The sequence below is a fragment of the Suncus etruscus genome, chromosome 5 (assembly GCF_024139225.1).
Source record: "Suncus etruscus isolate mSunEtr1 chromosome 5, mSunEtr1.pri.cur, whole genome shotgun sequence".
In the NCBI taxonomy this organism is placed as follows: Eukaryota; Metazoa; Chordata; class Mammalia; order Eulipotyphla; family Soricidae; genus Suncus; species Suncus etruscus.
This window is the reverse complement of record NC_064852.1, coordinates 63,373,866-63,386,661: the sequence shown is the minus strand read 5'-3', so window position 1 is coordinate 63,386,661 and position 12,796 is coordinate 63,373,866. Positions and strand designations below refer to the sequence as shown.

The following is a 12,796-nucleotide window of genomic DNA, read 5'->3' as shown; positions in this document are numbered from 1 at the left end:
AACTGAGTCTGCATCAACATTTTTGGTAGAAAGACCAAGGGACAGGGTTGAGGAGAAGAGGCAAGCTGACACTGACTGAAGGTGGCCAGGGTAGGTGGGTTCCTTGGAAACAACGAGCCCTCATATTGCTGAGTAAGCACCAATCTACCTCCTTGTCAGTGAGCAGATGAAGTTCTGGCAGCGTTTCTGCCTTGGTGTGCTCATGTCAGCCTTGGCATGCATGGGTAAGGTGTGTAGAGTGCTTCTGGCTCTACTGCTCATTGGCCTGCCCAAGAGTCTGCACTTAATTTTCCTTTTCTTCTTTTTATTAGAGAACCCTAACATGCTCCACAGATATGAATTCATGAAGCCCCCTTGCCTCCCCAAGGAATAGGGCAGTCCTTGCACTAGTAAGAAGGCAGCCTTCATTGACATCACTGCGTAAGTTCAGGCTCAGGGTTGGGGGCAGTACACTCAGAAATCACCAGATTCTGTGCTTTTGGTTTGCCTCCAGTGGTTCCAGGGGTCAGCTGTATGATGCAAGGCAAGCCCCTTAAGCGAGGTACTATCTCTTCAGTCCACTGACTCCCTGTTCTATCCTAAGACATCCCCAGTTTTTAAGAAGTAAGAGTGATCTACACCCCCATTCAGCTAACTGCTCTATGTGCTTCTCACTGAGATCTGCCAGTATCAGCACATCAATCCTTAGGATTAAAGGGGTTTTTGGAGGGAGGGAATAAGGGAGGGAGAGAGGGAGGGAGAGAGAGAGAGAGAAAGAGAGAGAAAGAGAGGTTATAGTGGTGATCTGGTTCTGCTATAAGATGAGGGTTCAGCTAAGATTCAAAGAAAAGCCACTGCATCAGCGATGAAACCTGTTTCAGTATAAAGCAGCAGGGAGATGACACAGGACATGTGGACATATATCCTGTTGTGGTTATGCTTTGGGGCAATAGCTGTGTATTAAGTCTGTAGCTCTGATGGAAAAGCCCAGTTCAGGTATGTGCATACAGACCCTCCTCAGACACAGTGGCTTCCTGCATGCTCATGCATGTATTCTGTTCTGGGAGGCAGAGGACATTCAAAGTGCTTCCAGCATTCACAACTGACTCTAGGCAATCCTTCTCCCTTATCTCCACCCCCATGGGGGTCCTGAGAGCCAGGAGATTTAAACAGGCACCAGTTTGCACCTCCATTGGAACTGACATTGAGGTGATCTGTTCTAGGCTTACCAGGGAGACAAACTAACAAGGAGGCGAGAAGGCACAATGGTTTAGGGAGGGGTCCTCCTGGGATAGAAGCAAAGGAGGCCTGGACACTTTTTTTCAAGAGAGGGCTCATTAGTGTACCAGCAAGGCTGTGATTTCACACTCCTGCCTGAGGATCCATTTGCACTGCGGTGGGGAGTTCAGAAGCAAACCTCCCAGCTCATCTGGGAGGCTGGATGGGGGAGGGAGAGCAACCCCTTCTGCCTGACAAAGACCAGGCCTCTGATTGGCTTTCCCTGGGCATAGACACCAGACTCACCCCAGCACCCACCTAGCCTCCTGTTGCTCACAGAGGTGGATGAGGAGAAGCTGTAAGCCCTTCTCACTGGCTACTCCCTAGCCCATGCACCCCAATAAGGCTCCAGGAACAGCTGTATTCTTGCCTTCTCCTTAGAGCCCTGAAAAAGCTTGGGGAAGTAGAAAGAAGAATGTGGGGTGGTGGTGGCACAAATGAATTCATTACACCAAGGTCCAACCTCTCACTGCACTTCTGTGCAAAAATGTTTTGCAAATGTCCCCAAAGCATGAGCTGCTGCTGGAACTGGCTTTTTCATTCATAGGCTGACATCTCAGGGACTCAAGAGCTTAGCTAAATGAGCATAATTGTAAATTCTGGTACCTATATGAAATACATATGAATATACACGTGGACGTCATTCTGAATATTAGCAGGTACACAGGCAGATGTGTACGAAGGTGGTCACTCCACTAATCTGAGCTGAGTCACTTTGACTGCCTGATCAGGTAAAGATGCCCTAGAACGCTCCAGGCACTGTGCCTCCAGGTTTGCTTTCCAGAGCAGGGTTCAGGCACTCACACGTGGCTTGTCTTCTGGGCCAGCGAATGGTTCTTGGGCAGTGTGAGGTGCAGGGCTCCATCCTTCTCCCAGCCCCTTCGGATCTTGGAAAGTCTGCGGCTCAAGCAGGGTAAGAGGAAGAGGCCTTTTGTCACGATGACCACGCAGGGCACCAGCAGCGTGAGCGTGAAGGTGGGAGGCAGGTAGAATTTGTAGCGGCTCTCCTCGAAGGCGCGTGTCCAGCCATAGGTGAGCGTGTGCAGGGTGCTTAGCAGCAGGGCCACGAAGCCCAGGTTGGACTGTGGGAGAGAAAAAGGTTGCAATGAGGGCTGGTATACCAGTAGGGGGCCACAGGCTCCCTGCTGTGGTTCATTTGCTCTCTTGGGGAAGAGAGGGGTCTTAAGTTTTTAGTGCATTGGGTTCAAAGAACCCCAGTCCTAGAGAGTGGGCAGAACTGGAGACCCTGCGTGAGGTTCCCCAAAACTAGACCCCATCTACCCTAGCCCTCTGTGTATAGCTCTTGTGGCCACAAGCCCATGGGCTTGAGCATTTCTGTATCACCTGGCCTGATCAACAGTCAGGTAGATACTTACCCATGGGGTCAAGTATTACTGGGAGTAGTCCTCCAGAACTGCTGGGGAGCTCCTTCCTCCCAACACCCAAAATTTTCAGCCTTATTTGTATGTTCTAATTTTGTTAATCCATTATTTATTCATCGAGATAAATTACTTCTGAACCCACACTTTTATCTTGCAATTTAGGAACACTTTAGCGATAATTTTCTATGTAAGTCAACTGAAGAAATGTTTAAGATCCAGAATTATTTCTTCATTGCTGTAGTTTATTGGGCCACACCTGGCGGTGCACAGGGACTACTCTGTTCTATACTTGGGGATTTGCTCCTGATGGTGCTCAGGAATCCAGGTGGTGTCAGGCAGGAACTGAACTCAGGCTTCCTGTATGCTAAATACTTATTCTGGCCTATTGAACTACCTCTCTGGTCCTTCAAATTAACTATGTACTCTAAGAGATACCAGCATTCCTTATCTCTTTAAAATCTTTCATGGAATCTCAATCTCTCTAAAAATATGCATGGGCCTTTTTTCTTGGTTCAGCCAGAGAGCTGAGTTAATAAATACTCTACAGACTCTAGGCCTGGAGGTCATGTACTTTCATCAAAGCACCAGAAACCATGGGAATAATCAGTACAGTCTTTTCAAATTCTGCACCATAACATAATGAGTAAAAATATAAATAATGCTTACTCCTAAAGGTGAATAAGAATTGATTCATGAGAGTTCAATGGGACAATAATAACTCATCTAGATTGCAGGAGCTGCAGAGGTAGTATAGCAGGTAGGATACTTGCCTTGCATGTGACCAATGGGGTTCAATCTGCAGCATTCCATATGGTCTCCCAAGTACCACCATCAGCAAATCCTGGTGCCAAGCCAGGCAAAACCCCTGTGCATTGTTGGGCATGGCCCAACGATCCCAAACTTCCCCAAAATAAAAATAAATAGGCCATCCAGACTGTTACTAATACATCTGACAGCTGCCACAAAACTATTTATTTTTGTGCTTCCCAAATAGTGCTCAGGAGAGCACAGTGATACTCAGCTAACCAGAATGCACAGTTCAATGCTTAGGCCCAGAGAAGCTGGGGCCCCTCATGGTCACTCTAGCAGTACTGTGAGGTGTAATTTTGTGTTAAGAAACTTGGGTCCTGGGGCCGGGAAGGTGGTGCTAGAGGTAAGGTGTCTGCCTTGCAAGCGCTAGCGTAGGACGGACCGTGGTTCGATCCCCCGGCGTCCCATATGGTCTCCCCAAGCCAAGGGCGATTTCTGAGCGCATAGCCGGAGTAACCCCTGAGCGTCAAATGGGTGTGGCCTAAAAACCAAAAAAAAAAAAAAAAAGAAAGAAACTTGGGTCCTCGGGGCCAGAGAGATAGCATGGAAGTAAGGCATTTGCCTTGCATGCAGAAGGATGGTGGTTCAAATCCCAGCATCCCCTATGGTCCCCCGAACCTGCCTGAAGCGATTTCTGAGCATAGAGCCCGGAGTAACCCTTGAGCGCAGCCGGGTGTGACCCAAAAACCAAAAAAAAAAAAAAAAAAAAAGTTAAAAAGAAACTTGGGTCCTCATAAACACAAAATCTGCACCCTATTCCTTTGAGTCCCAGTTGATTCTCAGCATCCCATATGGTTCCACAACCTTTCAGGAGAGATTTCTGAGTGCAGAGCCAAGAATAACCACTGAGCGCTGCTGGGTGTGCCCCAAAAACCAATTAATCAATCAATAAGTAAAATAAAAAAATAAGGCTTGATAGAAATGTAAGTTGACTTTAAGAAAAGCACAAAGTGAAAATTATTCATGGACTTAGCATTGACAGTGAAGTGGGTTTGAAGGGGCCTGCAGGTGGGGTACTCTGGCACTCAAGTCCTACACACATGGGCTCTGTGGGCACAGACCCCTTCTTCCTGCCATGCTAAGTGGAATCCTTGTTGAGAATAATTTCCATTTGGGAGGTGACAAATGCTATAGGAGAGAGCAAGGCCATTGCAGATCACCTGGAAACAATCCTTGCTGTCTTAGCATTGTCCAGCAGTGTGGGCACTAGTGAGTGCTGGGAACTGCCAGCCAAGAGCATTTCATCAGTCACCCCAAGTGCCAGGAAAGTGGAACTGTCTGTGGGCAGCTCAGCCTCTCCAGCGTCTGGGAAAGCTCCCATAGAAGGATTCGGAGCATTACCCAGCAGTGAGCCACAGACTACTGCTGCAACACCTCATCAGCCTCAGTGAGAGGAACTGAGTCCAGAAACTAAAGGCAGGGGTTGGGGGAGTGGAAATGTAGATTGTTCATGTCCTTCAGAGGAGACAGGCAATACAGAAATTAGGGGTCACTCAGCGTTAGAGCCCCATTGGGGCTGGGAAAAGAGGACAGGCAGTTTTGATGGAATTCTGTGAGTACCAAAGAGTCTTTGAGAGGTCTGGGGCAGGAAAGACCATGTTTATTATGTATGGAATGAAAATAGCAGCAATCCATTAAACCATGAACACATGCACGCTTTTCCAAAGAGATATTACCAGTCTTATTGAAACAAGTGCCTTCTCGTTTACCTTCTGGCCCAGCTTGTCAGTATTGATCCAAGGGCTCAGCGGAGAGTTTTGCTTGGCTTGTACTCCCCTTAGACATGTTCATTTATTTATTTTCTTGTTCTTGGCCACACTTAGTCATTCTTAGGGGGCTACTTCTGACTGGGTGCACTGGGAGTTGCTCCCTGTAGTGCTGAGGAAGTGTGGGGTGCCAGGGATTGAACATGAGGATACTGCATGCAGACATTTGTCCCAGACTTTTGCACCATCCTCCCAGCCATAGACAAGCTTCTAAGTATATCTAATTCTGCTAATATCCCTCATTCTCACTCCCAGCTAGTGCAGCGGTGATTTGCTGGTACCTGTTCCTGTACAAACACCTACAAACACAGTAAATCACAGTAAGTGGAAAAAGAGGGTTCTTTGGAAGAATCACTTGCATATGTCTCCTAAAAAACAATACTAAAAAACATTTTTTTTTCCAGTTTGGGGCCACACCTGATGATCAGGAATTATTCTTGGCTCTATGCACAGGGATCACTCATGCCGAGCTCAGGGGACCATATGGGATGCCAGAGATCAAACTCAGGTCAGACGTGTGCAAGGCAAGTGCCCTACTTGCTGTATTATTACTTCAGCTTTAATAAATCTTTTTTTGGGGGGCCTTGGGCCATATCTGGTGACGCTCAGGAGTTACTCTTGGCTATGTGCTCAGAAATCGCTCCTAGCTTGGGGGATCATATGGGATACTGGGGATCAAACCCAAGTCCATCCTGGGTCAGTCATGTGCAAGGCAAACACCCTAACACTGTGCTATCACACTGGCCCCATTAAAGCTTTCTAATGGCTGTATATGATAAGCTCATAGACAGATTTCCAAGTACCTGTTTGATCTGAATAAATATACTATACGCTACCAAAAGACCTGACCCCCCAGGTCTTTCCCCTCCTAACTTATTTTGGCATTGTTATTTCCGTCATACTAACTTCCTGATTCCAACAGCCCATTGGGAAGGGTTGTGGTTGATTTTGTATTACTTGGTTTTCTCCATAAGTCATAATAAAATGGTCAGTCCTCAATGGAAACTTCCCTCTTCCCCTACTGGACTGTGTCACACAGAGCCATGACCTTGCAACTCTCAGACATGTGTGTCAGGAATTCTAAATCCCATAAGAACTTATCCACACCCATCCTTCCAAAGTTCTGATCTTTGTTACTGTTGAAAAAGACTGGAGTTAAAAAGTACTCACACCCTCTGAACATAAATTTTACAAAACGAGAAAGAGGCTAATTGTAAAAATAAAAGTGTCCCTAGGACAAAAAATATTTGCAAATACATATCAAATTAATTAAAATGAATGTATAAATAAGCATAAACCCAATTAAAAAATAGGCAAGAATGGGGCCGGAGAGATAGCATGGAGGTAAGGCGTTTACCTTTTGCAGAAGGTCATCGGTTTGAATCCCGGCATCCCATATGGTCCCCCGTGCCTGCCAGGAGCAATTTCTGAGCACGGAGCCAGGAAAAACCCCTGAGCACTGCCGGGTGTGACTCAAAAACCACAAAAAAAGGGGCCGGGCGGTGGCGCTCGAGGTAAGGTGCCTGCCTTACCTGCGCTAGCCTAGGAGACGGACCGCGGTTCGATCCCCCGGCGTCCCATATGGTCCCCCAAGCCAGGAGCGACTTCTGAGCGCATAGCCAGGAGTAACCCCTGAGCGTCACCGGGTGTGGCCCAAAAACAAAAAAAAAAAAAAAAAAAAAAAAAAAAACCACAAAAAAAAAAAAAAAATAGGCAAGGAACTTTAAATAGAAATGTCTCCAAAATTGACAAAAGTAACCAATTAACACCAGAAAGAGATGTTTGTGTCACCAGACATTAGGGAAATACAAATCAAAAACACAGAAATCCCATCAGGAATTCTATCAAAAACACAGAAAATTCCACCTGTTGGTGAGGAGGAAGAGAAATTGGATCTTTTTCATACCGTTGAGTATGAAATGGTTGCAACTATTAGGGAACATTGTTGAGCAATTCCTCAACACATTAAAAATATGATTAAGGGGCCAGAACAATAGTACAGTAGGGAGGACATTTACTTTGCATTTAGCCAACCTGGATTCTATTCCCAACATCCCATTAGTCCCTTGAGTACCTCCAGAGTTACTTCTGAGCGCAGAGCCAGGAGTAACTCCTGAACCTCACCAGGTGTGGACCCCAAAACAAACAAACGAAAACCAATTTCCCTCTGCTCCAGCAATTGCACTTCTGGACTAATACTGTAAAGAGATGAAAGCAGATCTGTGCATTCATGTTCATAGCAGCATTGTCACAATAACTAACAAGGGGAAGTAACTTAAATGCCCATAGTAACTTAAATGTCACAATAACTAACAAGGGGAAGTAACTTAAATGCCCATTGGCAATTAAATGGATAAACAAGATGTATAATGGAATATTATTCAACCATACAAGAGGGAAAATTGTAGTAGAATAGTTTAGTGGTAGAACATATATATGCCTTGCATTTGAGACCTTGATTTCCATCCCTGGCACTCCTCCTTGCACACACAAAGATATTTTTGACATGTGGTTAAAAAGGATGTAGGCTTAAAGGACAATTGTATGATTCTACTTATAGCAGGCATCTGGAGTAGTCACATTCATAGAACAGAAGTTGACTGCCATGGACTGCAGAGAAAAAAGTGGGAAGTTGTTTAAAGGGCACAGTTTCACAAGAGGAAAAACACCCTGGAGATGGGGATGTGATGATTGCACAATATCTAATGTACTTAATGCCACTGACCTATCCACTTAGAAGTGGCTAATAAGGAAAGTTTTTTTTGTTTGTTTGTTTTGGCCACACCCTATGATGCTCAGTGGTTATTTCTGGCTATGCGCCCAGAAATCACTCCTGCTTGGGGGACCATATGGAATGCTGGGGGATCGAACCACAGTTCATCCTAGGCTAGCGCTGGCAAGGCCTTACTGCTTGTGCCACCGCTCCGGCCTCTAATGAGGAAACATTTTATATCGTTTATTCTGACAAAATACAAAATAGTTGAGAGTGCAGTACTTATCAGGAATACTAATTCTCTTTTATCTTTGCTTGATTTTTGGGCCACTATACTTGATAGTGCTCATGAGTTGTTTGTACTGAGTTCGTTGCTCTAGCTGATGGTGCTAGAATTTGAACTTGGACCTTCTGCATGCAAAGCATGTGCACTAGCCCCTAGAGTGTCTCTCTGACCCAGGAATATTTTTCTTTTTCCTTCCTTCCTTCCTTCCTTCCTTCCTTCCTTCCTTCCTTCCTTCCTTCCTTCCTTCCTTCCTTCCTTCCTTCCTTCTTCCTTCCTTGAGTGTCTCTCTGACCCAGGAATATTTTTCTTCTTCCTTCCTTCCTTCCTTCCTTCCTTCCTTCCTTCCTTCCTTCCTTCCTTCCTTCCTTCCTTCCTTCCTTCCTTCCTTCCTTCCTTCCTTCCTTCCTTCCTTCCTTCCTTCCTTCCTTCCTTCCTTCCTTCCTTCCTTCCTTCCTTCCTTCCTTCCTTCCTCATCTAGATATGCACAGGACTTTCTACTGGCTTTTCACCCAGGGATTACTCTTGGTAATCCAGAATTTCTCAGGTGACCATATCTGGGATCAAACTCGGTCTAGTCGTTTGCTCTACTCCTGTACCATTTCTCCTGTCTCTCAGAAATAAATCTTGCTCAAGTCCAGCAACCATCCTAAGGTTGCACAATTGGCTTCTTAGCCTCCCCGCACCACTTCTCCTTCTATTTGTATGGATTTACTGGGGAAACCTGAACAAGTTTAATAAACCCAGAGAGTATGAATTCAAGACTGTAGTTTTAAATCTGGCTACTTCTTAAAAATGACAGGGGATGCTTGGTTAAACTATCAGTATTTCAGAAACAGGGCACACTGGTTGGGTATCAGAGCTTTTGTACATTTATCACTGCTGCAACTCTAGCTGAGACCAAGAAGAAAGGAGCCTCGTCATTGAGATCTGGGGGCTTCCAACAAGCTGTCTCAAGCACGCTGCCTGGATCCCATGACTGGGGCCTTGGGAGACCTGAACTCCTTGTTCTTTTGTCATGGTCCATAGAAGAACTCTGGGCCCACCATTTGTACTGGGCACCTTTCCCATGTGCTAGAACTCTACCAGGCCTGGCATACCTCAGTGCCCCCTCAGGACATGACCCTGGCCTCCATTGTTCGAGTGTGGGAAACAGTGGGAAGAGCCTGCAAATAGTGTGAAGGTACTTTCCCATATACATTATCCTCAGGCCAAATATCATGGTGCACAATGCTAGCTTGGGTTAATGGTTTACCAGGAAAACTAGTTAAAGGCTGGCAGTATCAAAGACCTGGGGACTTTCCCATCTCAGGGGCATTTGGGCAATGGCAGGCATCAAGGTGGCTCTTTAAAACTTCTCTCTCCTAAAAAAACAACAACAACAACAACTTCTCTCTCCTTAGGAACAATGAAAAAATTCTACAATAGGTAAAAGAGGATCCCAAAGTGTTCCACTATCCCATCTGGGGCTTTTAATTTGTGGGAGAGGGGACACACCCAGCAGTGTTCAGACAAAAAAGAAGACATGATCACATGTGTTTGTGGCTTTTAGCTAAACACGTCATTATTATCATGGCCACTTCTAAGCCCTCTAGTGATATGGGCTGGGGAAGAAAGTGGGCACCATGTAGCTCCTCTATGGGAGAGTGAAGCAGACCTCAAAAAATATGACAAGGGCTTTGGAGGTAGCACAGGGGGGTCAGGCATTTATTTGCCTTTTATACAACTGATCCCAGATCACTCTCCAGCACTGCATATATCACTACTATCAGGAGTGATACCTGAGCACAAAACTAGTAGGTAAGCCTTGAGCACTTCTGAGGCCTTATAAAAACAAACAAACAAACAAAACCCCCCCCAGCCCCTATTGGCTACATGCTCAGTTCCCATGACATATCTTTATTCAAACCCTCTTGGTGACCATAGACAATAGACAGAGACACAAGTAAGAATGAGAAGCCCCTTGGGGCCAGAGAGATAGCCTGGAGGTAAAGTGTTTGCTTTGCATGCAGAAGGTCAGTGGTTCGAATCCTGGCATCCCATATGGTCCCCTGAGCCTGCCAGGAGCAATTTCTGAGCATGAAGCCAGGAGTAACCTCTGATCGCGGCCAGATGTGGCCCAAAAACCAAAAAAAAAAAAAAGGAGAAAGAGCCTATTGAATGGTGCCTAAGTGGCTAAGTAGGTGGTCTTCAGTCCAGATCATGTGTCCTTTCCCCCAAATGCCAGCATGCTGTGCACCTAGGACATATACTGGGAGTTTGCAGAAGCAAAATTCCAGAGCCTCCCCTGGGTATCTGAACACCTAAATTGGCAGCATGCCTGGGTGTTTGTTTTGCTTCTAGAGGGCTCTGTGATTTTCACAGTGAGTCCCCTTTTATGTTACTTGACAGAAGACAAAACAGCTGAATCCATAGTATTGTAGCAGATCTAGCTTCACTATCCACAAAGCATGCTGGTATTTTCTTCTATTTCATTTTTTAAAAGCTGGGTGTGGACCATGGAGATGGTTCATGGCAGTGGAGTGCATGTATTGCATTTAAGAACAGTTATTTTGAGTCCTGCCCTCAAACATGGAGCAAGCCCTGTCGTATGTGACACAAAACCAACCAACCAACCAACCACCAACAACAACAACAAAAACTGGATGTGACAGACTAAACTGCTTTCAGGGTCCAGCACTGTGCACTTGATACAGGTCACTAACACTTTCCTGGACAGATCTGGGGATTAGAATCTTTCACCTCACTGTCTCCTACTGAACTTAGAAATGGGGCATTAGGGCTAGAGAGATAGCATGGAAATAAGGCATTTTCCTTGCATGCAGAAGGTCAGTGGTTTGAATCCGGCATTCCATATGGTCCCCTGAGCCTGCCAGGGGCAATTTCTGAGCATAGAGCCAGGAGTAACCTCTGAGCACTGCTGGGTGTGACTCAAAAACCAAAAAAAAAAAAAAAAAAAAAAGAAAGAAAAAGAAACGGGCATTAGTAGTATAGACAGGAAAAGTAGTGCCTAAGAAAAATGCCCTGGGCCGGGCGGTGGCGCTGGAGGTAAGGTGCCTGCCTTGCCTGCGCTAGCCTAGGACGGACCGCGGTTCGATCCCCCGGCGTCCCATATGGTCCCCCAAGAAGCCAGGAGCAACTTCTGAGCGCATAGCCAGGAGTAACCCCTGAGCATCACAGGGTGTGGCCCAAAAACCAAAAAAAAAAAAAAAAAAAAAAAAGAAAAATGCCCAGATGCTTTTCATGTTTCTTTACTCATTATAGCTCAAGGCTTAGAGACCATTAAGTCCATTAGTAGAGATGGAAAATGGTTCCAGAGCATGACATGCCTTCCAAGGTTACAGAGCCAGAGTGAGGAGTAGGAGAGAGGGACCAAGCCCCACCTCTGAAAGTCCCTTTTCCGATCCAAGGCAAGTAAAGGACTTGCCTTGCATATGAAAGTTTTTGAATTACATACCTAGTGCCAGAAAAAAAAATCACACTGTGATTGGGAAATGAGCGTTGACTTTTTAGGGCAGACAACATGCATTGTCTGCCCTGCCTCCCAACCCCCCTCTCCAGCCTCCCAGCCCAGTGCTTACAAAGGTAGAATGCTCCAGTTTGCATTTCTACTCTCCACTGTAAATAGCTGGACTTCACCGTTGCTGAGGTCCTGGTTTGCTTTTACTAAGAAAATCAAATCCTAAGGCTTTCTTGGGCAGCGAGAGCTGGCCCTTGTAAGCTACGGCTGCTTAAGGGAGCTACTTCCCAGCAGGCAACAGCCTTCAATCTGTTTTAATTGTGAAGAAGCTGCACACCCAGGATACACTCTGGGCAGAACAGGGATTTTCCAGACTTGAATGTGTGACCCATGAAGATTAGTGGCAGATACACAGAACATTTCTCACCCTCGGCCTGTCATTCCTCCAGAGACTTGCCTGAATGAGCAGAGCCAGGAGGATTCAGAAACAAATACACTTAAAAAGAACTGAACCCAAGAAACCACAGATCTGCTTTGTTCAAAGGGCCATGAGCAACCCAATCAATCCATTGATTGATCAAGGGCGATTCATGTAAATTCTGGGAGGCATGGCTAGTCAGTGACCTTTTCTAAATCCAATTCTGGACCCTGCGTGTGTGGTGATAGGTGTCCAACAATTTCTTTTGAGAATGGGGTTGACATTAGAACTATTCTTTGTGCTGATACATCAGGGTTGGCAGAATACTAGATTAGTCAGCACCCAGGCAGGAGGGGATGAGTTAGTGCACCCACACTGGGTTGGGAGGAGGGGGTCTGACTACCTCCTCTGTGTGGAGAACAGTCGCAGAAACCAAAGCAAAGTAAAAACTGTTTTGGTCTCTTTTCTTTCATTGGCACATGGCTGGGCCTGTCATATTACTTTTCACATACCAGGCCAGAGCATAGTGGCACCTGGTACATAGCAAGTTTTCAACAAATATGTCTTGAGTGAATAAATGCACCAAGAGGAATCTAAGGCAGAAAAGAGGTGGAGAGGGCTGGTTTTTGGTGGTGCTAAAGTCTTCACTGTGCCAAAGTGCATTATGACTTTTATGGGGAACAAATATTTCCTCAGACCCCTTTGAC

At 45.8% G+C, this 12,796-nt stretch overlaps 1 protein-coding gene across 1 annotated transcript in view; it reads right to left on the bottom strand.

Annotated features, from left to right (window-relative positions):
* Window positions 1-1,954: 1,954 nt before the first annotated feature.
* The window catches only part of STEAP3 (STEAP3 metalloreductase), a 35,719-nt gene continuing 24,877 nt past the window's right edge, over window positions 1,955-12,796 (bottom strand). The window contains exon 5 of the mRNA XM_049773144.1: window positions 1,955-2,339. Coding sequence (XP_049629101.1) covers window positions 2,058-2,339 — 282 coding nt within the window. The 3' untranslated portion in view covers window positions 1,955-2,057. The remainder of the gene's footprint in view (window positions 2,340-12,796) is intronic.